This window comes from Engystomops pustulosus, chromosome 10 (assembly GCF_040894005.1).
Source record: "Engystomops pustulosus chromosome 10, aEngPut4.maternal, whole genome shotgun sequence".
NCBI lineage: Eukaryota > Metazoa > Chordata > Amphibia > Anura > Leptodactylidae > Engystomops > Engystomops pustulosus.
In genome coordinates, this window is record NC_092420.1 from 62674068 (window position 1) to 62701609 (window position 27542).

General features: G+C 42.6%; 1 protein-coding gene across 1 annotated transcript; it reads left to right on the forward strand.

Annotated features, from left to right (window-relative positions):
• The first annotated feature begins 6169 nt into the window (after positions 1-6169).
• LOC140105220 (calcium-activated chloride channel regulator 1-like) lies at positions 6170-26796 on the forward strand. The gene is made up of 15 exons (XM_072129171.1): positions 6170-6322; positions 8785-8925; positions 9502-9652; positions 12909-13017; positions 14063-14240; positions 15624-15848; positions 17081-17305; positions 17775-17949; positions 18235-18341; positions 20492-20713; positions 21118-21388; positions 22869-23033; positions 23275-23511; positions 25171-26667; positions 26762-26796. The coding sequence occupies exons 1-15, from the start codon at positions 6170-6172 to the stop codon at positions 26794-26796; spliced, it is 3891 nt and encodes a 1296-aa protein (XP_071985272.1).
• Positions 26797-27542: the final 746 nt, after the last annotated feature.

The following is a 27542-nucleotide window of genomic DNA, read 5'->3' on the forward strand; positions in this document are numbered from 1 at the left end:
TAGAGCACTGTTGAGGCCAGAACAGTGCGAACAGGTGATGTCGTGGATTGCTGACAATGCTTCGAGCAATTTGTCCACCACCAGTCAGTCTTCCACGCAGTCCACCCATGTCACCGAAATCCCCACTCCTCCAGCTCCTGCACCTCAGCCTCCTCCCCCCCAGTCTGCCCCCTCCCAGGAAAATTTGGCATTTGAACCGGCATACTCTGAGGAACTGTTTTCTGGACCCTTCCCACAGTCACAAACCACTTGTCCGGTTGCTGCTGAGCAATTTTCCGATGCCCAGGTTTTCCACCAGTCACAGTCTGTGGGTGATGATGACCTTCTTGACGTAGTGGAAGTGTGTAAAGAGGTGTCCGACGATGAGGAGACACGGTTGTCAGACAGTGGGGAAGTTGTTGTCAGGGCAGGAAGTCCGAGGGGGGAGCAGACTGAGGGATCGGAGGATGATGAGGTGACAGACCCAAGCTGGGTTGAGAGGCCGGGTGAACACAGTGCTTCTGAGACGGAGGAGAGTCCTCGACCTGAACAGGTTGGAAGAGGCAGTGGTGGGGCCAGACGGAGAGGCAGGGCCAGAGCTGGTGCATCAGCGCCACTGTCAACTAGTGAAGCTCCCGTGGTGAGGGCTCTTGCGGCGAGGGCTAGATCTTCAGAAGTGTGGAGGTTCTTTAAGGAAACACCGGATGACCGACGGACTGTGGTGTGCAACATTTGCCAAACCAGGCTCAGCAGGGGTTCCACCACTACTAGCTTAACTACCACCAGTATGCGCAGGCATATGAATGCTAAGCACCCCACTCAGTGGCAACAAGCCCGTTCACCTCCGGCCGTGCACACCACTGCTCCTTCCCCTGTGTCAGCTGCTAGTCAGCCCCCTGCCCAGGACCCTGGCACAAAAACCCCATCGTCGCCTCCACGATCCTCCACAGCATCCACCAGCGTTCAGCTCTCCATACCCCAGACGCTGGAGCGGAAACGCAAATATAGTGCAACCCACCCGCACGCCCAAGCCCTTAATGTGCACATCTCCAGATTGCTTAGCCTGGAGATGCTGCCCTATAGGCTAGTAGAGACCGAGGCCTTTCGCAACCTCATGGCGGCGGCCGCCCCTCGGTATTCGGTCCCCAGCCGCCACTACTTTTCCCGATGTGCCGTCCCAGCCCTGCACCAGCACGTGTCAGACAACATCATCCGTGCCCTGACCAACGCCGTTTCTGACAAGGTCCACCTGACCACGGACACGTGGACGAGTGCTGCCGGGCAGGGCCACTATATATCGCTGACGGCACATTGGGTTAACTTGGTGGAGGCTGGGACCGAGTCTGACCCTGGGGCTGCTCATATACTGCCGACGCCGAGGATTGCGGGGCCTACCTCGGTCCAGGTGTTTCAGGCCTACTATGCCTCCTCCTCCTCCCACCCCTCCTCCACCTCCTCCTCCGAACTACCATCCGTGGGCACGGCGCCATCAGTCGGTAGCTCTAGGCACAGCAGCAGTGCCGTCGCTAAGCGACAGCAGGCAGTGCTCAAACTGCTGAGCCTAGGCGACAAAAGGCACACCGCCGAAGAGCTATTACAGGGCATCACGGCGCAGACTGATCTGTGGCTGGCACCGCTGAACCTCAAGCCGGGAATGGTTGTGTGTGACAACGGCCGTAACCTGGTGGCGGCTCTGCAACTCGGCAGACTGACACATGTGCCATGCCTGGCCCATGTGTTAAATCTGATAGTGCAGCGTTTCCTCAAGACATACCCCAATCTGTCTGATTTGCTCACGAAGGTGCGCCGCATCTGTGCGCATTTCAGGAAGTCCAGCCCAGATGCTGCCACTCTCAGGGCAGCGCAGCGCCGCCTCCAACTGCCCGCTCACCGACTGTTGTGCGACGTGCCCACGAGGTGGAATTCAACACTGACCATGTTATCCAGAGTTTACCAGCAGCGCAGAGCGATTGTAGACTGCCAGATGTCAACTTCCACCAGAACTGGTAGTCAGGTCAGTCAGCTTCCTCAAGTCTACAATGAGGAGTGGACGTGGATGTCTGATATCTGTCAGGTGCTGAGTAACTTTGAGGAGTCAACACAGATGGTCAGTGGCGATGCCGCCATCATCAGCCTCACCATCCCGCTGCTTGGCCTGTTGAAAAACTCTCTGGTCAGCATGAAGTCGGAAGCTTTGCGCTCGTCACAAGAGACGGGGGAAGAATATTCCCTTGTTGATAGCCAAAGCACCCTGAGGTCTGTTTCTCAGCGCATATCGGAGGAGGTGGAGGTGGAGGAGGATGAGGAGGAAGAGGAGGAGAATGTTGGCGAGACACAAGAGGGGACCATTGTTGAGTCCTTCACTGTTCAGCGTGTATGGGCAGAAGAAGAGGAGTTGGAGGAGTTGGAGGAGGAGGAAATGGACAGTCAGGCCAGTGAGGGGAGTGAATTCATACGCGTTGGTACTCTGGCGCATATGGCAGATTTCATGCTAGGCTGCCTATCCCGTGACCCTCGCGTTCAAAGAATTTATTCCAGCACCGATTACTGGGTGTTCACTCTCCTGGACCCACGGTACAAGCAAAATCTTCCCACTCTCATCCCTGGAGAGGAAAGGAGTGTGAGAATGCATGAATACCAGCAGGCCCTGGTGCACAAGCTGAAACAGTATTTCCCTTCTGACAGCGCTAGCGGCAGAGTGCGTAGTTCTGCGGGACAAGTAGCGAGGGAGAGTAGGCGAGCAGGCAGCTTGTCCAGCACTGGCAAGGGTACGCTTTACAAGGCTTTTGCCAGCTTTATGTCACCCCAGCAAGACACTGTCACCTGTCCCCAGTCTCGGCAGAGTAGGGCTGATCTTTACAGAAAGATGGTGAGGGAGTACGTAGCTGACCATACCATCGTCCTAAATGATCACACAGCTCCCTACAACTACTGGGTTTCAAAGCTGGACATGTGGCACGAACTGGCGCTGTACGCCTTGGAGGTTCTTGCCTGCCCTGCCGCTAGCGTCTTGTCCGAGCGGGTTTTCAGTGCAGCTGGTGGCATCATCACCGATAAGCGTACACGCCTGTCGACTGACAGCGCTGACAGGCTGACGCTTATTAAAATGAATAAAGGCTGGATTTCTCAGAATTTCCAATCTCCACCAGGTGAAGGAAGCTCAACCTGAATAATTGATCCACTCCTCCTCCTCCTCCTCATTTTCCTCCTTCTCCTCCTCTTTGTACAGTAAAGCAGAGGAAAATGGCTATTTTTTGACAGGGCCCACTGGCTCTTGCTATAGTACTTCATGCATTTAATTTTTCTGGAGGGCCACCTACCCGGTCCTCTGTTTGAAACAATTTTTGTGAGTGCCACATACAGGCACTCAATCTATTCCATTTTTCTGGAGGGCCACCTACCCGGTCCTCTGTTTTAAAAAATTTTTGGGACTGCCACATACAGGCACTCAATCTATTCCATTTTACTGGAGGGCCACCTACCTGCTCCTCTGGTTTGAACAATTTTTGGGACTGCCACATACAGGCACTCAATCTATTCCATTTTACTGCAGGGCCACCTACCTGCTCCTCTGGTTTGAACAATTTTTGGGACTGCCACATACAGGCACTCAATCTATTCCATTTTACTGGAGGGCCACCTACCTGCTCCTCTGGTTTGAAACATTTTTGGGACTGCCACATACAGGCACTCAATCTATTCCATTTTACTGCAGGGCCACCTACCTGCTCCTCTGGTTTGAACAATTTTTGGGACTGCCACATACAGGCACTCAATCTATTCCATTTTACTGCAGGGCCACCTACCTGCTCCTCTGGTTTGAACAATTTTTGGGACTGCCACATACAGGCACTCAATCTATTCCATTTTACTGGAGGGCCACCTACCTGCTCCTCTGGTTTGAAACATTTTTGGGACTGCCACATACAGGCACTCAATCTATCCCATTTTACTGGAGGGCCACCTACCTGCTCCTCTGGTTTGAAAAATGTTTGGGACTGCCACATACAGGCACTATCCAAATTAAATTGTCTCCATAGCAGCCTCCACACGTTGTCTCCATTGCTACCTCCAAAAGTCGTCCATATAGCTGCCTCCATACATCGTCCCTTTATCAAACGAGGTGTGTCAGGCAGAAATTTGGGTTGTTTTCATGGATTCCACATCAAAGTTGTTAACTTTGTCGCCACCCTGCTGTGTTATCCACAAAATATACTGGCAAACTTTTACCATTTAGGGATATTATTTCAGCGCTTCTTGCGCATCTGTTTACATTCCCCTCACCCGGCATATCCTAAACTTATAAGAACGCTACTACACTTGATCTTATACAAAAGGTTCTTAGAAGTGCTGTTTGGGGAGTAGCCTAGAGACAGGGGCTTGGATTGGCGAAAGCTCGCCTGGCAGCGGAACGCCAGCTCCATGCGCATCATGCGCTTCTTGCGCATCTGTTTACATTCCCCTCACCCGCCATATCCCAAACTTATAAGAACGCTACTACACTTAACTTGGTGCAGGCTGGGACCGAGTCTGACCCTGGGGCTGGTCATATACTGCCGACGCAGAGAATTGCGGGGCCTACCTCGGTCCAGGTCTCAAAGGCCTACTATACCTCCTCCCACCCCTCCTCCACCTCCTCCTCCTCCGAATTACCATCCGTGGGCATGGCGCCATCAGTCGGTAGCTCTAGGCACAGCAGCAGTGCCGTCGCTAAGCGACAGCAGGCGGTGCTGAAACTGCTGAGCCTAGGCGATAAAAGGCACACCGCCCAAGAGCTATTACAGGGCATTCCACATCAAAGTTGTTAACTTTGTCGCCACCCTGCTGTGTAATCCCCAAAATATACTTGCAAACTTTTACCATTTAGGGATATTATTTCAGCGCTTCTTGCGCATCTGTTTACATTCCCCTCACCCGCCATATCCTAAACTTATAAGAACGCTACTACACTTGATCTTATACAAAAGGTTCTTAGAAGTGCTGTTTGGGGAGTAGCCTATAGACAGGGGCTTGGATTGGCGAAAGCTCGCCTGGCAGCGGAGCGCCAGCTCCATGCCAAGATCCAACTAACATAGTTTTAACTGCAGCACCTTTAATCTACTACTAGTTCACTGCCTCCATACATGGTCCCCTTATCAAACGAGCTGTGTCAGGCAGAATTTTGGGTTGTTTTCATGGCTTCCATGTTAACTTTGTCGCCACCCTGCTGTGTAATCCACAAAATATACTGGCAAACTTTTATCATGTACCGATATTATTTGAGCGCTTCTTGCTCACCTCCTTTGGTTCCTCTCTGCCACCCATTGGTTTGAAGCCTGAGTCCATTTAGGGTATGTCGCCATGACACTCTCTAGCCTGCTGCCGCTGCCTCTGCATGCCGTCCCCTATAGTGTCAGGGTCAATTATTGGATGTTTTAGATGCTATCTAGCTTCATTCTGTCACTCTGTCATGGCCATGCTGTTGCCCATAATTTTGGCATAATGGTGCGATTATGCAGCCTCAGAGGCATCCATGCATGCTGCCCCTGCTGTTTCCTGTCCATTTCCGTGGTGTTTCCATCCTTTTCTGAGGTTCCCAGGTGTTTGGCCAAGCTTCCCTGTGCAGAGCCTTGGTCCCCTTGAAAAATGCTCGAGTCTCCCATTGACTTCAATGGGGTTCGTTATTCGAGACGAGCACTCGAGCATCGGGAAAAGTTCGTCTCGAATAACGAGTACCCGAGCATTTTAGTGTTCGCTCATCTCTACTTAGGATCTACTTGAGAGGATCTGAACTGTTTAACCACAACAGCCACAGAACGGAATACACTGGTTGTAGGCCACTGCTGTCCAGCAATATAACAGACTGCAATCAGTGATGAACGCCTTGAATTTTCTATCCTTGTCCATATCACCTCTGTTCATACAGAACGCCAATTCTCGAGGCATGTCATGAATCCACTGGATACATGTGATTCCTTAAAATAGAAATATTTTATCTTGTAGTTTCATGATAAGTTCACATGCGAGCTATTTTGGAAGATATTTCAGGGGGAGAAAAAACAATAACACACAATGCAATATTCCTTTAAAATTCTGTAAATCACCCTATAATGTTGATTGACCTCATTTGCCTGTTATAAAAAGATATGACAGCCTTCTTATGATATGCACCACCAGTGAGCCGTAACATTGAGAAAGAAGACAAGCAGCGATGAAGAATATATTCAGTCTTGCCATATTTTTTCATATACTCTCAGTAATAGATACATCTTTTATCCAACTGAATAATGGAAACTATGATGATATTGTCATTGCAATCCACCCTGGAGTACAGGAAGATGACATGCTTATTCAAAAAATTAAGGTAGGAGTTATTTTTTTGGATTTCTTAGATGCAAAAAATTACCTTGGATCTTGATAACTTGGTCCAACAATAATATCTTATTTTAAGTAACAGTAGGTCAAGTAAGGGTTCTGGTAAAGGTTAAAGGGATATTCTCGTCTGGGCATTCACATTCTGTTTCATTAATCTGCCATGTATAAACATTTCTTCAATTAGATGTTATTAAAAAAAATGTCCCTGGGTGAAGATAATGGGGCACATTTACTTACCCGGTCCATTCGCGTTCCAGCGGCGGCTTCTCGGACGAGCGTGCGGGTCTTTCGGCGATTCATGAAGGTCCTGCTCCCGATGTCCACCTGGTGTTGCTGCTGCGCCGAGGTCCGCCGAGTTGCATCGGAGTTCACTGATCTCTTCCTGGTGCATGTAAGTATGCCGCGTGCGACCAATTTTTTTTTTTAAATGCGGGGGTTTTTCCGAAGCCATCGGGTGTTTGTTCAACCACGCCCCCCCGATTTACGTCGCGTGCATGCCAGCGCCGATGTGCCACAATCCGATTGCGTGTGCCAAAATCCCGGGGCAATTCAGGAAAAAACGGCGCAAATCGGAAATATTCGGATAACAAATCGGACCCTTAGTAAATGACCCCCAATGTCAAATGTAGTGATATGGTCCCTTAGAAACAAGACTGTGTCCTTGGTTACGGCCACCTCTGCCGGAGTGATTGCACAAAGAAACAAAAAGCTTTTGTATATAAAATGTCCGGGAGTTACTGCATGTCCCACAGCCGCCATGTGGTAATGGTAATGGTGATCCAGGAGGTCAGGCACTGGTCAACAGTGCATGTCTGGCCACTGCTGCCAAAATGTGAGGTGGACGTATCCGAGGAAGCCATCTTGTTTCTAAGGGGCAACATGGCTACATTTATGAGAAATTATCTTCACACAGGAACATTTTTTTAATAACATCCAATTGAAGAAATGTTTACATATGGCAAATGAATTTAATGAAATGTAAATGCTCCTTTAAGGAATACCCCTTTAAGGATCTGCATTGGATTTTTGATACACTGTTGAGGCTAGAACCGGTTGTTGACTTAAATAATATGAGTAGTAGTACCTGTCCTCAATACTTTACTTCACTCTTTGTGATATGAGTTTGACATCAAAACTTCTTCAAAAACTTGAAAAACTTGAGGCAACTGTGTAAAGACGGTCTTTAAGGACACATGTTTAGGGTCATAAATAACAGTTGCTACTGCATCAACTAAACCTACAGGTGTGGCCTACATTTAATGCCTCTGTTTATTTGATGTTATGATTCAATTACTTTTTTTCCATATATATTTGAAAACATATTCTAGTAAGAACCCATTGATCACTGGGGACATTTCCTATTATTTTCTTAAAGAGAATTTTTCACCAACAACAATTACTGCATTCCTTAACATTCTTTAATAGTTGCTGCTGAAGCAAATAGAGACCACAAATCATGATGTGGATTCACAGGCTGCAAACCCTGGAACAGCCAAGAACTGATTATTCTTGATTAAATTATTCATGAGGGTCCATACTTTTTTATTATACAACACTATCTTTGAAGTGCTGGTTGCACTATTTCTCTTCTATTGTATCTATCTATCTCTCATATCTATCATCTATCATCTATCTATATATAATCTACTTTATATTAATGCATCTATATATCTATAAATCTAAATCATCTTTCATAATTATCTTCTATTATTAATCTACCTATCATTTGTCTCTCCTATAAAATTCTCCCGCAGTCACATATAACAGATTCTCTTACCTTACTCGTGTGTATAACTACAAAGTGTTATTATTGTACAGGGCTAAAGCAGCCTCTTACTGACTGTGACTGTTCATAACATTTTAGTTTAGCCTAGGGCCCAACTTTGTCTGGCAAAGTGCAGGAACCCAGAACCAGAGCAAAATAAGTAAACTTACTTTTAAGGCCTGGCCCCACAAGTGATTCCAGGAAAACCCCTTTAAAGGAAACCTACCACTTGTAGTGGCAGGTTTCCGATGGCAATACCGGGCACCAGCTCAGGGTGAGCTGGTGCCGGAGCTTATTTTAGTTAGTGTTTTAAACCGCGGTATTGCGGTTTAAAACACTTTTTAAACGTTACAGCCGGCGCAGGCAGGTACGCGCTCGGCGCTTACCGTGCACGCGGCTACATAGGAAGTGAATGAGAGCCGCGTGCACGGTAAGCGCCGAGCGCGTACCTGCCTGCGCCGGCTATAACGTTTAAAAAGTGTTTTAAACCGCGATACCGCGGTTTAAAACACTAACTAAAATAAGCTCCGGCACCAGCTCAGCCTGAGCTGGTGCACGGTATTTCCATCAGAAACCTGCCACTACAAGTGGTAGGTTTCCTTTAAGTGTCTTCTGGGAAAATATAACATATTTAATTAAGCTGTGCTTGTTCAGTTCCTCTGTATCAGCTTCATTTCTTTTATTAGGATATGGTGACTGATGCATCGGCCTACCTATTCCATGCTACAGAGAACCGTCTTTCTATAGGAAATGTGAAGATTTTAATTCCATTAACTTGGACATCAAAAAACCACTATGAATCATGCACAAGAGAAACATATGAAAAGGTAAAGTTTTCCATGGACTTAATTTACTTACCGGGTACGTGGAGTTCACCCAAAGTGCAATGACGATAATGCACTCTGTCGCAATTCACTAAGATTGTTGCTTCCCCGCTGAGGTCCGGCGGAGTTCACCTCCTTCTTCCTGGTGTATGTAAGTGCATTGTCTTGCAACACAATTTAAACCTTAATTCCCGCGCTCAGTGCGAATCTGTTGGATCGGCCAATGGCACGCCCCCGATTTCTGTTGCATGAAAACCACCTGTTAAATACCTGTCAAAGCTGCGTAAATCCGGAAACGATGAACAGTCCGGTGAAAGTGCGATCCGCGACCCTTAGTAAATAAGCCCCTATGTGTAAATACAGATGTGTGTCAAGCAGTGTATGAGCACAATATAAAGGTAAATTTACTAGAGCAGTAATAGAGCAGGTGAGCTAAAGCTTTATAGCACTGTAGAAAACAAAATGTACCAGTAACTACCTGGAGTTTTATTCTTGCTGTATAATAAATATCTGAAAATATCTGTATTGTGATGAATACAACCCTATAACCCTTTAAACCTACATGTTTTGTTCCAACAGTCCGACGTTATTATTTCAAATCCATATCTGAAATTTGATGACAGCCCATATACTCTTCAGTACAGAGGCTGTGGAGAGCGAGGAGAACACATTCATCTTACACCTAACTATCTGCTAAATACACATCTGTCAGCTGTGTATGGATCTCCAGGTAACTTTCATAATTCTACAAAAACCAAAAAACAAAAGGGGTGTTCCTGTTGGTCCTCCCTCTGACTGCCTCTGCGCCATTTATACCATGCCTTTAGGTAAGTGTGGCCTGCCTTCTGACCTGGGTTACTAATACCGGATGGTACCTCCGGTTGACCAATTTTGCCATTATAGTACAGAGGTCCACTACCTTCCTAAATTAGTCCTACGTTTGGACACAACATTTCCTTTTTTATTTCTTTTTTGGCACTATTTATGAGGCAGAATCAGGATAGGGGGGCCATAGGTTCTTTGTGACTGTCCCACATCCATCTGGGACATTGCCTGTTCCCCTTATTTTTCCGACTTTCAAGAATCCCTTTTGAAAGTGGTGTTTATACATTGTATGAATTATTTTGAATAAAGTAAAAACATTTTTATATTCACTAGCTCTTTTGTTTTTTGTTTTTTGTTGGATTTGATGTTTGGAGGGCGGTATAGATTGCATATGGGGCCTTTTTGGTGTTTCAACTTTCATAATTCTCTTTGCTTTATAAGTTTTAAAGGGGTTATCCGGGTGTAAAAATTTACTTAGGGCTGGGCTGGCTATTTAAAAATAATAAACGTGTACTTACCTCGTCCGGCGCTGCTGATCTCCTGCGCCGCGGTCCATCTCATCTGTGTGCCGGTTTGTTTACAAGGGTGCACAGGGAGCATCCCGCCGGCCGGAAGCTCCCATCCGACATCATCTCCCAGCGCTTACAATGCTGAGAGATAGGGACGGATTGGAGGAGCTCCGAGTGCGCGGCTTTTGTGCCACCACGGATCAAACGGACCGCGGCACGGTACGTCACCGGTGCCAGAGGAAGTAGGTACCCATTTATTATTTTTAAATAGCCCGCCCCAGCCAGGCCATAAGTAAATTTTTATAACCAGATAACCAGTTTCATGCTCATTACATGGATGATATTAAATTTTGCAAGAATAAAGTTCACTGTATTTGCACGGATAAATTAAATATGGAATTTTTATTTGCTATATAGAAAGTTTGCATCTAGAAACTTTTATAGTCCCGAAGAATGCTCACCTCTATGGTTACTAATGTTGTCCTACTGGATGTGCATTAAGTCTTCTGTTAATAATTAAAGAGCTAGCATCCATTACATTTGTCCACAGCCAATCCTCTTTTGACCCTGATTATATAAGGCCCCTTCTTCCACATCATAATTTGCTTGGTATTGTGCTTGATGATGTAAGGCTTGTAACTGCTTGCAGTTATGAAAATCTGTTCCATTATGCTCTAGGGTTGCAACGATACCAGAATTTTAAGTGCGATACCATACCTGGAGAAGTATCACGATACTCAAAACCAATATGATACTTTTCATGTAAAATACCTTCATTATTGTGCAAAGCCAGACCCATTCCACATTCCTTGTGCTTGTATGGGCGCACAGCGAATGTAGAAGGGAAGCCACTTTTACCCTATAAGATGTAACAGTTTTTAGGAAGCTATAAAATATTTACTTTTCTTTTAATGTGGCCATGAGAGGGCTTATTGTTTGCAGGATGAGAATCATTTTTTGAAGTGTTGGAGGGGTTATGCACTATTGATCAAAACTAATTTTTGGGGGGAGAGGGGTTAGGAAACTTATCAATTCTGTAATAGATTTGTTTTACTTTTTTCTTTTGGTGTTCATCGTATAGCCTAATAAACATGTTACTTTCTTTCTATGGGTCATCAATACACAAGTATTTTTTTTCTTTTAAAGGGGTTATCCAGGTATACAAATTTATTTATGGCCGCGCTGGGGCGGGCTATTTAAAAATAATAAGCGTGTATTTACCTCCTCCGGCGCCGCTGATGTCCCGCGCCGCGGTCCGTTTGATCCGTGCCCTGTTTGTTTACAGGGGCACAGAAGCCGCGCACAGGGAGGTTCCGGTCCGCGATGTGGCCGGCTTCTCCCATCCGTCCCTATCTCTCAGCGTTGTAAGCGCTGGGAGATGGTGTCGGATGGGAGCTTCCGGCCGGCTGGAAGCTCCCTGTGCGCCCCTGTATACAAACCGGCGCACAAATGAGACGGACCGCGGCGCAGGACATCAGTGGCGCCGGAGGAGGTAAGTACACGTTTATTATTTTTAAATAGCCCACCCCAGCCTGGCCATAAGTAAATTTGTATACCTGGATAAGCCCTTTAAAGACTTTATTTTCAATTTTAAAAGGTATGACGGCATGCAAAAAACAACAGCCGCCATTGGGAAGTACATAGTACAACGATAAATATCAAGCAGTAGTATAAACTGAGTAACAGAAAATAATTACATCAACCAGCAATTAAATGTTGTGGGTGTTCTACTGGCAGCAATAGCTCAGCGGCAACTATATCGCTGAGTGGGAAGATGTATATAGTGGTGGGGGGGAGGGGAGTCCTGAAGGAATTTAACAGCTCCGGTTAAACACCTGTCATTGGAACTTTGTCATAATTCTGAATACTGCCACTACTTTATAAAACTTTATTTCACATTACCTGGCTCCCAGTGCATGTGGTGAGCCCTGCAGGGGAAACCTGAATTCAATAAATAGGAGGTTTGCCCTTATACTTTTGGTCACATACTTTATGGGTAGATAATTTAAATGTCTTAAATTTCCAGTGAAGGTAAATATAACTTTTAGAAAATGTCATTTTGGTGCAGTTGTTGCAGTCAATACTTTACCACCAGCCCCACTCAAAACTGACTCTGTATCTGACTCCATAATGTGGATTCCACAAAACTGATGTCTATTACTGTGTAGACCAGTGGTGGCGAGCCTATGGCATGGGTGCCAGAGGTGGTGTTCAGAGCCCTCTCCGTGGGCACCCAGGCCTTCACCAGAGAGGGGTAGAGGTATCTTCCTGCAGTCCCAGACTGCCTAGAACTTGCTGTGCACGGAGCTATTTTAAAGTGACAGCTCTATCTGGGACTACAGGAGGAGTGGGAAGATATGGACAGATATGGATTATCATTGTGGCCCCAGACAATTCTTTCTGCTAAGAGGACCTTGCAGGGAATTTACAATGATCATCCAAATTTCTCCTATTTTCTGCTTCATTGGTATCCTCAGGGTGCTGATATGAATGAATGCTGTGATAGAGCAAGGCGCTAAATCATAAATTAAATTTCTCTATTGGCACTTTGTAATATATAAGTGGGTCTTTGGTTCTAGTTTGGGCACTCTGTCTCTAAAAGGCTCGTCATCACTATTGTACACTGTTATTTTTCTTTGTGTGTTTTCTTAGGAAGAATATTTGTTCATGAATGGGCGCACTTTCGTTGGGGAGTCTTTGAGGAAACAAATGATAAAGTTCCCTATTACATTTCAGGAGAACTGAAAGTAGAAGCTACCAGGTAACTCTAGCAGTAAACAACTATAGTCATTCTGAATATTATATGTGATGTCCCCATTGGTCCACATTTAGTTCTGACTTTATAACATCCAGAAACCTAACATTTCTGTATGTCAAGGTGACAGAAAGACACTTTGGTGCTGCACTTATCTGTTTGCTCACTGTCAATTATGGCAAATACCTCATACATTTTATAGACGATTGACTTTCTTGATTGGGCTCTTTGTAATTTTCTTGGTTAAAATACAACTTATATTGAGACCTCATGTGTGCAACAGACCCATGTCCATAGAGGCGGAATGGTTGTAAAATGGTGGAGTCATCTTGACCCCTCCAGGCATGTTTGACCCTGTTACTGTTTGTTCATTTATTCTTGGAAAACACTGAATTGTAATCTGTTCATTGTCATTTTAACCACTAACAGGATTTTCCAGTTTGCAATGAGTGTTATTGCAGAATGCTAGAGACCGTTTTATAGACATTTTTGTGTTTTGTTGTGTTGGTTATGGTGGGTTTTCTGGTTTTGGGATAATAAAAGGGTTGTCCTGATTTCCAACTTGTTGGTTCCAGGATTGTTTTCCTGTAATATGGAAAAGATTGCAAATTTAGGCACAATTCTATGCCACACACCCCCGTGGTGCAGGAAAAAGTTAGTCGGTAGCTGCACCAAATTTAAGACGTTTTAGGAAATTATAAAAAGTCCTTAGTCCACTTCAGACATTAACTGCTTATGTGCCTTATTGATCAAACGGATGTTAATTATTTAAATGCTCCTTTGAAGGTAGTGGTGGGTGGCATTGAATAAGGTATAGTCATAAAGATTAGTGCAATTGCAGACAGTGGATTGATGTAGGACACATGTGGCCTTTTTATACCCTGCTAAATCTATCTGCAAATTGAAGTAATCCCCTATATTGAACTTTAATTAACTTTAGTAAGAAGCATCTGGAAGACTCCCTTTAATAATGTATACAGTAGCAAAATTCGTAAGAATCCACTGTTAGACATTTTTATACCAACAAACATTTCTCTTTTTCTTAACCTAGATGCGCTGCCAGTCTTTCAGGCAGTTACATGATGCGGGAATGTAAAAATAACATCTGTTCTTTAAGGGACTGTAAAATTGATTATAACACTGGTCTTTATGAACAAGGGTGTCTCTTTTTGCCTGAGAAGGTCCAAAATGTACAAGAATCCATCATGTATCACTCAGGGCTTCAATCTGTAAGTATTCATTGAGGTTGAACATCTGATGGACTATAAGTGGTTAAAGTTGGAGTTTGTGAATTACACTTTGTCCTTGACATTACATCAATATAGTCATATTCCATCGCCAAACAGCTCCATTATCTTATGACTGTTAACACTCAGGGTGTGAAGCAGTATAAAAAAATATTTCTGTGAGTGTCACTTCATGTGACATGCCTCCGAATTTTTCCATAACTGCGGGATTGCTCCTTAGTTTGATGTTTTTGATGTCTGATAAGATCTGATAAGGCAAAGGCAAATATTTTCTTATATAAACATCATCCTCTGGCACTTTTAGGCCATAGTACTTGATGTGTACAGCACTGCTGAATATGATGGCCCTATACAAATAAAGCTTTATAATGATAATTATCCATGTGCCCTAAGAAACTGTGGCCTGGTAATATACTACTACCAGGTGTATATTCTGTGTAACCAACCAAGCTGTAGTTCTCGGTGCTGCTGATACAGCCGGGTCTGGACTTTCAGTTCCTATTCATGTTCTTATTCTGGCACTAGGAGGCGGCTGTAATCATCTGGGGTCCTAATTGTTGAACCTGCACCAACTTAATACTGATGACCTATCCTATGGCTAGTTCATTATCATTATTATTAAAGAGGACCTGTCACCCATAAAAAGGCACTAGGAGCTCCTTACTTAGCGCTAGCCAATTTTTAGCAGTAATGATAAGAGTTCCTTTATTCACAGATTACGCAGCACTACACAGAGCTTGCCAAATTGGTCCCTGTCCCATGGGGCTCACAATCTAATCAACCTACCAGTATGTTACTTGGAGTGTGGGAGGAAACCGGAGGACCCGAAGGAAACCCACGCAAACACAGAGAGAACATACAAACTCTTTGCAGATGTTGACCCTGCGACTTGAACCCAGGTCCCCAGGCTGTAATGCTAACCACTAATCCACCGCGCTGCATGCTTTATTGGAACTGCTCAAAGCGGTCCGGTATATTCATGAGGGGGAGGGACTAGGAGGTGGTGACTGCCACATGAAGCCTGGCAGTCACCCCCGGCTTATAGGTCCGGCGTTCCTCTTGTACTGCGTGGCTGTGTCTGTTAGCTTTATCGGAAGGTTCTGATAAAACTAGAAGTTTATCACTGCTAAAATTGGGCCAGCGCTAGGCTTACTTTAGTAAACAGCTCCTAGTGCCTTTTTTTATGGGTGACAGGTCCTCTATAAACTCGTATAAGGGATGTTGCTGTTTCAGAATGATCAAGTTGCGAGCTTTGACTAAGAACTGTAATTGTCAAGCTTCATTCCTCTGTAAGAAAGTATTCCCTGGACAACACTTAGCTGATACTTACAAGTTGTGACCCTCTTTTTTTTTTTCTCTGCATAGATAACATCTTTTTGTAATGACAGTAGCCATAACATTGAAGCTCCAAGTCTACAAAATAAGATGTGTAATTGTCGCAGCACGTGGGACATTATCAGGAACTCTGTAGATATAATCTCTACTCCACCAAGATCTGAAACCAATCTTCCTGTCCCTACATTTACGCTTATTCAGTCCCGGAAAAGGGTGATCACATTAGCATTTGATATTTCGGGAAGCATGGATCAAGTAAGTTTACTATCAAAACAAGTGTATTTTATGTTAATGGTAAATGGCAAAAACAGGGGAGGATATACCTATAACATGACATATGTAATTCCTTGAGGCACCTGAACACCAAGAGGGAGGAAGGGTGGAATGCAACTCCATGTGCCTCACTTCTTTTTAAAGGATATCTACTATTAAAATCAAGCAGGATAGACCAGGGACACTTCCTCATAGATCCAGTTTTCCATGGCCTCCTTCTTTCTAAAGTCAACATTTAACATTATGCTAATGACTGAGAATGAAATGGAGAATAGCCCAATTTAAAAAATAAAGAAACTCCACTCCAGCATTCTTTTTCATCCATAAATTTTTTATGGTAAAGACAAAGAAATTATGCTTACAAATATACGTAAACATTTCAACAGGTCAATATGTTGTGCTTTTTTGTATGTTATTATATTCCTCAGATATTGTGCATTATTGACTTTATCTTGCTATTTATATTTCCCACATATTGTACACATTTTGCCTCCCAATCAACAAAACTTAAAACTAAAAATTAAGAGGAAGTTAATAAAGTTTAAATCTATAGCAGAGCAGGAAGTAAAAAGTCTCTACTTTGGTACTCAGAGTAGAGATATGCATAAGAGCCCACAGACATAACTTTGAGCATAAAGTCCCCGTACAGGAATGTTGAAATGTAACTAGAAGGCATTACCATGTTCTCTATTGAGTCTGTGTACTCAATAAGATTCCCTCATATGGTACTAGAAATCTCATGTAGTGTTAGTTTATAAGTCTATATTGTTGGACACTTGGCCCATTTATGACCAAGCAATTGAATCTTTCTATTGGATATTTGAGCACCTATGTTAGACGATATATACAACTTTAGGCATCAGAGAATATTTGCCAGATAAAGAGGATTGTCTTCCAGAAAAGAAAGCCTGCCTCATTCATTGAATGACTTCTTTACAATGTGTCACAACAAGAAACACCAAGATGATATTTCTATGGTAACACTCCCATTTTCATTGAAAGTATGTAGAAAAGCAGGTAGCATGAGACAATATGACATGTAATAAGCTCTTAAAGGGTCTTTCCAGGATTGTACTCGCCCTGCTCCCAGGTCCTCTGTTGCGTCAATGCCAAGGACTGACTCAATGTTGAAACCAGTTGGCTTTTCCAGAATGCTGGAAAACCCATTTAAATGCTGTGCATGGATTTAATTTTTTTTTGTTTTATTTTTTCAGTCACATCGCCTTGGTCGATTATTGCAAGGGGCTGAATATTTCCTTACTCAGGTTGCTGAAACGGAAACTTACATTGGGATTGTTGAATTTGCCTTTTTTGCATTTGTTGTTTCTAATCCCGTACGAATAACTGAAGAAAATCTATCAGAGTTGATATCACTGCTCCCCTCAACCACCCTAAATGAGAATGCTGATATCTGCCGGGGAATTCTTGAGGCCATTAAGGTTTGTTACTGTACTGGCAAAAATTTATGTTTAAAGGGGTATTCTCGCCTGGGCATTCACATTCAGTGTCATTAATCTGCCATTTATATAAACATTTCTTCAATAAGATGTTATTAAAATAAATTTACCTGGGTGAAGATAGTTTCTCATAAATGTAGTCATATGGTCCCTTAGAAACAAGACTGTGTCCTCGGATACGGCCACCACTGCTGGAGTGATTGTACAAAGAAACAAAAAGTTTTTGTATATGAAATGTCCTGGAGTTACTACATGTCCCGCAGCCGTCCTGTAGTAATGATTGCTGAAGCCAGGTGGTCAGGTAGGACTCAACATTTTTTCAAACTTTATTCAGCAAAGTGGCAGTATGGACAGACATTAATTTAATTAAATGTGACTGCCCAGGGGTATACCCCCTTTAAGTTTAGAAGTGTCAAACGTGCATGACATTGATTTTTCATTCTCTTTATAGGTGAATCAAGAGTTGAACGGTTCGGCTGCTGGTACTGAAATATTGGTAGCCATAGATGGAGACTCAAACTTAGCAAAGTGCAGCGAGCAGATATCATCTAGTGGTGCAGTTATCCATATGATAGCACTTGGCTCTGAAGCATCAAAGCAACTTGAGCGCATTGTGGATATGACTGGTAGGTGTAGAGCTTTGATGTCTCTGGGTCAGGTAATATACATAATTTGCACATGTGAAAAGGTTGCACTTGTAGTGACTTATTGTTAAGGGTGGTGCCGAACGTCACGTTCTTTAAACCGTTTTAAAGCATGAGTTTTTAGGCCGTCTGAAAATGCATGCATTTTTGAATGTTTATCATGTGAACCTGGAATACCCCTTTAAAACAACATGTGCCCATTCCAAATATATTTACTGATGTCAGTATTGTTGTGTAATATTTAGTTATTATTTCATTGTCTTTCAGGAGGAAAAAAACATTTTGCAGCAGATGTTCCTGATGCTAATGACATTTTCATTGCCTTCAATGAAATTGCTAGTCACAGTGGTGATCTCACTACCCAGTCTTTCTTGGTAAGATATAAGATTGCTTTTAACCCTTTCTACACCTCACCTTAAATGTACACTGAGGTCAGTGATGCAAAGCAGACCTGGGTCCATGTAATGTCCATAAATCATGTTATAGAGCAATTAGTGATGAGAAGTTTGATAAATATTGGGGCAGATTTACTTACCCGGTCCTATCGCGATCCCGCGGTGCGTTGTCCGATGAGGATTCGGGTCTGCCGCGATTCACTAAAATTGTGTGCCCAAGTTCCTGCATCCGTCGCTTCCACGCCGAGGTCCGCCAGAGTTCATCTTCCTCTTCCCAGTGCTTGTAAGTGCACAATTCTAAATATAAAATCTTGCGTGTTGTCTGAATCCGTCGGGTTGTCCGACGGCCAACGCCCCCGACTTCTGTCACGTGCAAGTCGGTGCCAATGCGCCAAAATCCTATCACGTGCGCCAAAATCCCAGGGCAATTTGGCGCAACACAAAAATCGTCCGCGGACCCTTAGTAAATGAACCCCATTGTAGGTTTGTAAAATAAAACGTTTGTATCACTTGTCTTTGCTTTTCCTGTGCTCTAATGGCAGTGCCAGTGTGCATATAGAGATAGGACCGCCTCTCTATCATCCCAACATAAATTAAAAAGAGGCCCCACACTTTGCACACCTTGCAGCGGACTGAAGACTTTGCATTCTATAAGAATATGGGGCAAGAACTTCACGTCTGCCGTTCAGACTGCAGCACCAGCACTGTATTAACTGATAAAGTGCAGGTGTTGAAAACCATGGGTCTGCATACGGACACGTATCCACAGACTGCGCACAATCGTGTGTGCGGTGTTTCTTATACCAAGCTTTTTTCCTTTTCATTTGAAAACAGATCTAGTAGCCACAAATGCAGCATTTGCACATGATCAAAGCCATGGCCACATATGTTGGCCAATAACTGCATACGACACCCTTTTATTTCCGAAACAAAAGGGACAATGATATACCTGACTATCCCAGCAAGTATTGGGTGAATGGTCTATCTTTTATGATACATGATCAGCATCTTGAAAGCTGACATATTGGATCAAGGGCAATTTTGCAAGTTTTTTCAATGGATCAATGGTTTTGCATGTCATGTATATCAAAGAAATACAAATAATCGTCTCAAAAACTAATTGCACAAATCATATTCACAATATCTCTTATGGTTCTAAAGTTAGCAACACAAGAATTCTTTAGAGATTCTCATGTATATTCACAATGATCGAGTAGCTCTGTATTCAGCACCATGGACAACACATTGAACAGGTCAAATAGCTGTGAATCACATGGAACATTCCTGGTTCTTGTTACCACTCTGCCTTGATATCCTTTGAAACACAAGAAATAATGCAAATCTGATTGAAGAATTTATTTTCTTATATCATATGCTGCATGACCACCTTCGCACTTGAAAAACTTACCAAAGATCTAACATGGGGACTTTAATGATGGCAGCCAGGCTCCGTCTACCTAATAGATCTAATGGCAGGTTACTTTAGTTTGCCCTAGCTCTATGGTACAACATTTTTTAGTAAGGCATAAGCTTCTAATAATGCTATCTTAGATAGTGGAGTAGCCGCACTGTGGAGCAGGAGCTATGGCTACTCCACAGCCCAGTAGCCTCTTTTGATTCCTTCTGCCCAGCTTCTTTTTAGTGCAGCTCGCTGTAGCTGCACACACCCGCCTGCAAAGCCAGACATCTGCAATGTAGCTTCACGCACTGGTCTGTGAAGCCGCAGCTGCTGCGCATGCCCCAGTAGCCTCTGATAACTTGCATATGTAAAAGAAAACATTTTTTAAAGCTTCTGCTGAACTAATAGTTTAATCAAAACTACTATAGGGCTAGGGCAGACAAATGTAACCTGCCATTGAATCTACTTTATTAGATACATCTGTAATATTAGGTTTCCTTTAAAAAAAAAAAGGCCCACCTCACCCATTACTTGCTGGGGATTTAGATATGTTATTTTCCCTTATTTTCCCTTCAGCCCCTAAACTCTGTAGCTTTATTCAAAAAGTTTTCCGGCAAAACCAATGTGTATACAAGTGAATTACTTTATTTATTCCTACATTTTTTTCTATAATATACTTTATAAAAAAATTGAATCAATATCCTGATTTCTTATTCTTGTATTATTACAGCTGGAAAGCAGAAATAAATATCTTGAGTCAGAAGGTTGTTTGAATGGCACCATTTTTATTGACAGCACAGTTGGCAAATCCACTTTCATCCAAGTTACCTGGCAAGTCTATCTGCCAAGCATCAGTTTACAGGATCCTAATGGAAACAGATACAATGCGGCTCAATTCACCAATAATACAAACTCCAATTCATCTACACTTCGAATCCTTGGGAAGGCAGAGGTAGTACAACATTTACTGATAACTGGATGGCTAATTTAGTGATGAATAAATGTACAGCATTGTACATTTGTTGCTGCAGTTTGCTGCTTATCCAGATGTGTAAGATGATGACCAGATTTGTTAAACATACATGTACTGTATGGGGAAGATTTCTCAGTGCTTCGATGACAGTTTTATTTATGTAAAAGCACTTATTTAATAGCAATTTCTTGCACACTGCAAGAAATTGTAATTATTTGGGCAACCATGCCATATTCACACCATGTGTTCATGAAAAAGCACAGCTTGCAGAAAGGTGGGGGAGGCACTAGGCGTTTCTGTCCCATGTCTGCGCCATTTTTAAAGATCAGCAAACATCCACCGGTGAATGTATTTAACCTTCATATCACATTTATTTTCTTTAGACTGGAGTCTGGAATTACACCATTTGTAATAACATCCAAACAAGTCAAGTAATAGGATTGACAGTAACTTCAAAGGCTGCAGATAAAAATGTTCCTCCAATTACCGTAAATGCCCATATGAATAAGGAGAAAAACAAATATCCCGACCCAATGATTATCTATGCATCAGTGCGCCAAGGTCAGATGCCGGTGACAAATCTACATGTGACAGCAGTTGTTGAGTCAGAAAGTGGCAAAACTGTGAGCATGGAACTCCTAGACAATGGAGCAGGTAAGAGATTTTCAGCTTTTCTAGGAAACACTTCAAATTTTGCTGATAATCATTGGAGATGGATTATGAAGGGAATTTGCAAAGCAAGTTTTACTACATTGTAATTTTTACTGAGTTTCATACAATGGGCCAGATTTATCAAAATTTGCAGTTTGCCTTGCAAGTGTGCAGAGTACACCAGATAATTGAATACTTCCATAATCTGGCGCACCCTGCACTGCTCTGGAAGTATCTTTTATTAAGTGCACCTTTAACATACAGTGGGGGTCATTTACTAAGGGGCCGATTCGCGTTTTTCCGATGTGTTACCCAAATATTTACGATTTGAGCGATTTTCCTTGAATTGCCCCCAGTTTGCGCCCGTGATCGGATTGTGGCAGTCGGGGGCGTGGCCGAACGAAAACCAGATGGATTCGGAGAAACCACTGCATTTTTAAAAAAAAGTGTTGCTGGACACGCACTTACCTTCACCAAGCATCGGATCGTGAACTCCAGCGCAGCAGCGACACCTGGTGGACGTCGGAGGAATTGCCTTAGTGAATCACCGGAAGACCCGAATGCACCGCAGAGAACGCACCGCTGGATCGCGAATGGGCCGGGTAAGTAAATCTGCCCCATTGTGTGTCACAATTCTGTCAAGTTGCTGTACTAAATCTGTTGCAAACTCCAACTAAGCGATAACTCACCCCTATATCAAAATGACACAAAGCTGCTGCAACACAAAACTGGGGCAAACACAAGCTCCAAAGATGTTCATTTCAGTGCAACGTACAACAAAAAACTGGCACAGCCAGAATAATAAATCTGGTCCAATATTTGGGAAATTAGATGCATCTTAAAAACTTCTGACCTTAAATGTTTTCTGTGACACCCCTCTACTAGTGTGGCAATTTTTCCAACTAATTTTAAAAATAAGATTTACACATTTGATAAATCTGGAGCTAAAGAGTCTACACACACTTTCCCACACCAAGGCTACATACATATGAATGTGCAATTTGTCCATGTGCTCTTCACTGATTTAATGAACAGCACAAAGACAAATACTTTTCTATAGGCTCACACACATTGGGGAAGATTTATCAAGCTGCCTAAGAGTAAGAATGTGCTTAGTTGTCAATGGCAAAAAATTACATCTCAGCTTTCATTTTACCAGTGCTCATGAATATTTTAAAGGGGAGCTGTAATTGGTTGCAATGGGCAACTACGCACATTCTTACTCTTAGGCAGCTTGATAAATCATCCCAGTTGTCCTGGTTAACAAATTATAGAGCAGGTCCTATATTGCATGTGTTTGTATTGTAGCATGCATGCTTAGGGCCAATTGCGCACAGGCCAAGAGTCCACTAGTTTGTGTGCTGGTAGGATAAGCCAAATAACTAAAATGACTGATTTCTAATTGTAAATAATCTAGACAAAAATATCAATCTTTAATTTAAGACCTTTTTAAAGGTTAATATCGATACATTTATCCTATTAGGTGCTGATGTGTTCAAAAATGATGGCGTCTACTCAAGATACTTCACTTCCTTCAGGGAAAATGGAAGCTACAGCTTAATAGTTCATGTAAAAAGTCAATATGCAGAGGCCAGACTTGCATTGCCTAGAAATCGTGCTCTTTACATCCCTGGATATACAGAAAATGGTACGTGCCACACAATCCCCTGTCTGGATAATTGAAGGGAATCCTATTGGTCAGACTCACTATGATCTGACATTTGATCTCTATGATCCCCTAAAAAATAAAAGTAGCAAGGCAATTCAACGAATGAGAATTCCAAGATTTTGGCTGATAAAACTGAGCCAGATGCATCATAATATTGACAGTAAATGTCTATGTCTATGGCAGTAAATGATCCAACTATTTCGTTGTACTTTTTTTCTAGGTGTACAATCCGTAAATCCACCAGAACCATCATTTAATGATAGTGATCTTCATATTCTTGGAGGCTACATCAGTCGAATTGTTTCTGGGGGTTTGTTCATAGTGTATAATGTTCCAGGAACCCCACAAGTTTTCAACTATAAACCTTGTAAAATAATTGATTTAGAAGCAAATAGGCAAGAAGACTCAATTGTCTTGTCTTGGACGGCAGCTGGTGGTGATCTGGATCAAAACCAAGGTATGTTATTTATTTGGAGTTGGGAAAATTGGGGATTTATGAGATTTATCATATGTCAGTGCTTGTGTGATGGTGTATGATGAAATCCTTGCCCCCTTCTGCATGAGCGGATACATCAAGAGGCTGAGTCCTCCTGATGTATCCGGTCAGGTGTCTGCGCAGTATGTATTTCTACATCAGGTTCTACCTACATTGGCCTACATTGGCCCAGTCATGGCTAGAACACTGTTATTCGGGTGTAAAAATCATGATAAATCCCCCCTATATAAAACACTGTTGGCTTCTTACGATTACCATAATTTGGCATTTCAGTCTCATCAATGCTATAAAATTAAACAAAAACTGTATGTACATAACAATCCTATTTGTGTAAGGTGGGAAGATGCCGCACCCATCTTTATAACACACTATGATTTTCTATAGCAGGTGTTGTCCGTGAATAAACAATGTAGAATGCAATATTTTGTACATAGATTACTAAACACAAAGCAGTAATTTTTTTGCTGCTAATTATAAAAACAAGCACCAGAAACATAGTATCATAGTAAAAACGGTGCATATAAGACACAGGTCCATCAAATTCAACACATAGGGGCTCATTTACTAAGGGTCGCACACGCACTTTTGTTGGACTGTGCACAGTTTTCGGGGCTAAAAAGGGTTACAAAGCTACTTAATAAATGTGTGCGCTGGGATTGTGGCGCACGTGACTCTTCTTGTGGCGCAGCTGTGCTGGCTTCCATGCGACACAAATTAGAGGACGTGCCGTCAGTCTGACTGATTCGGACTGAGCGTGGGATTTAACTTTCAAACTGTGTTGCGAGCCCAAGCACTTAGATGCACCACTAAAAAGATGGTGAACTCTATTGGACCTGAGCGGGGGAAGCGACATATTCATGATATTGGGCAAACGATCTTAATGAATTGTGGCACAGCGCACTATCGTTGGACAATGCACTTTCTGTGAACTCCATAAGTAACCCTGTAAGTAAATGTGCCCCATAATCTCACAATGTTGATGCAGAGACCGGCTGACACCTACTGCCCCATAGGTTCACATTGAGATTTACTTGTCTCTGCACTGAGGTTTAACATTTTTCTAGCTCTGATGGATGGATATAATTGAGTATAAGGGCGTTCCTGCCCCGTGCCTGCACACTTCAGCCTCTTTGGGCCTGAATGTTTTTGCAAAATATGCCAGGTCAGACCAGGGATAGTTTTGGCCACCAGCATGGCTGGCAGATACATTAGGAGGTCTAAGTCTCCTGATGTATCTACCGTGCTGGCAGTGCTTTATCAAATGCCAGCGCACGCAGGGCCGGTGTATGATAAATCTCCCCCAATGTCCTGCTCTAGAACATGCTGTCTACTTTTATAGGACACTATGCTCAGCTCCTTTTGCTCTTACCTTAGTTTTCCAAAGGTCAATTGATACATTTCTAGTCTCCACCCAATAGAACATCAAGGATGTACACTATATGACAACCAAGAATATTCTGTTCTACAACCTTTTCCATCCTTCAATATATTTTTATGTTACCTAGATCATATTGTCTAAGAATTACATTTGTTCAGGTGTTGTTGCCAGAAACCGTTGTTATCAATGCTTTATTGCTGCTATTCTGATTGCTCACAAGTGTCATGTTGTTTATTTATCAGCTTCGCGATATGACTTGCGAATGAGCACCAACCCAAGAGATCTCAGGGACAACTATAAAAACTCAACTCGAGTAGAAATCTCCAATCTCATCCCAAAACTATTTGGATCCATGGAAACATTCACGTTTACACCTAGAAATAACAATGGGACTATTCTTTACTTTGCATTGACTGTCATTGATCAAGATAATAAAGAATCTGATATATCAAACATAGCCCAGGCTGGGATCCCAAGCAGCACACCACCAGAACCTTCTTCAATACCTACGGATGCAACATACAACAGTTCTAGTTTTGCAACTGACGCAACATCCTTTGAAGCAAGTAGAAGCACAATAACATTGTCTAATAGCACAGACTCATCTGATGTCACATCATTTACCCCGCTCCCCACAAATAGTACATTGTCCATTGTAAGTAATTCTGTTTCCCCAACTACCAGTCTGAAGCAGACCAACAATGATACCACAGTTACATCAACGCTGTCAACTTCTTTAGGAACCATTTCACCAACTATTAGTCTAAAGCCCACCAATACAACAGATACCACAGTTACATCAACACTTTCTACTTCTTTAGGAACCATTTCACCAACTACCAGTCTAACGCCCACCCTTAACACAGATACTACAGTTACTTCAACACTTTCAACTTTTTCAGGAACCATTTCACCAACTACAAATATAAAGCCCACTAACAACACTGATACCACAGTTACATCAACACTTTCAACTTCTTCAGGAACCATTTCACCAACTATTAGTATAAACCCCACCAACAACACCGATACCACAGTTACATCCACACTTTCAACTTCTTTAGGAACCATTTCACCAACTACAAATATAAAGCCCACTAACAACACCGATACCACAGTTACATCCACACTTTCAACTTCTTCAGGAACCATTTCACCAACTATTAGTATAAACCCCACCAACAACACCGATACCACAGTTACATCCACACTTTCAACTTCTTTAGGAACCATTTCACCAACTATTAGTCTAAAGCCCACCAACAACACTGATACCACAGTTACATCAACACTCTCAACTTCTTTAGGAACTATTTCACCAACTACCAGTCTAACGCCCACCCTTAACGCAGATACCACAGTTACTTCAACACTTTCAACTTTTTCAGGAACCATTTCACCAACTAGCAGTATTAAGCCCACTAACAACACCAATACCACAGTTACATCAACACTTTCAACTTCTTTAGGAACCATTTCACCAACTTTTAGTCTAAAGCCCACCAATACAACAGATACCACAGTTACATCAACACGTTCATCTTCTTCAGGAGCCATTTCACCAAGTACTAGTATAAATCCCTCCAACAACACCGATTCCACCGTTACATCAACACTTTCAACTTCTTCAAGAACCATTTCACCAACTACCTTGACGCAGCCTCCAAACATATTTAACAGTACGCCGACTAACAGTTCTCTAACATTAACCACAACTGGCATCATAGTTGAGCAAGGTGGTAGTAATATAAATGTGACCGCAGTTGTAGTCATAGTGTGTGTTACTGCCGTTGTACTGGCTGTTATTATATGTCTTATTGTATACTTTTCCAGATATTACAGAACAGGTAGATACAGATCCACATTAGTATAATATTGTATAATACTGCACTAAGTATGTTACCTATTTACTAGTATTATTTTCACTGCTAGACAATGTTCTAAGTGGAAGGGATTGTTTGTAGGGAACCACATCACAGGGGTTGTGTGGGAACTGAAAAGGGGCCTATTTTGTTAACAAACAATGTCACTCACACTATTGCAGTGGCCTCATTTAAGTAAAAGCAGATATACCACAAACCAGACACAACCCAAGGATAAAAAGAGTTGATATGTAGTGGAAAAAACTGCCTTTCACCTAATTTTACAAAAACCATTTACCAAGCACAAGCTGTGTTTTCCGTATTCACTTTTTTTTTAAACAACATTTTATTTGTCTCTGCATAATTACATTTGTAAGTCATTGTGTAGGTAGTAAAAAAGATATAGACAATATCCGTACAGCATATAGTATTCTTCTACCTATCCATATTCACCATTATTAGAAATGGTATTTTTTTTGTAAACTTGTTTGTAAATATTTAAAAATTATTGATTTATCTTATCTGTTGTAAAAAAGTGTTAAGATTCAACACAAGCCATTTGCAGTAGTTGACCCAATAAACCACTAACACTTATGAAGCAGATGATCACCTTCCAGATCATGTTTCTTTGAAATGATATACAAATTGGTTCTTATAAAGTCATGCAGCCGGAGAGCTCAGCACTGGAGTCAAGCTCTCCTCACCGCAGAATGTCCCCTAGCTTGTGATAGACATCGTTCACCAAACATCTA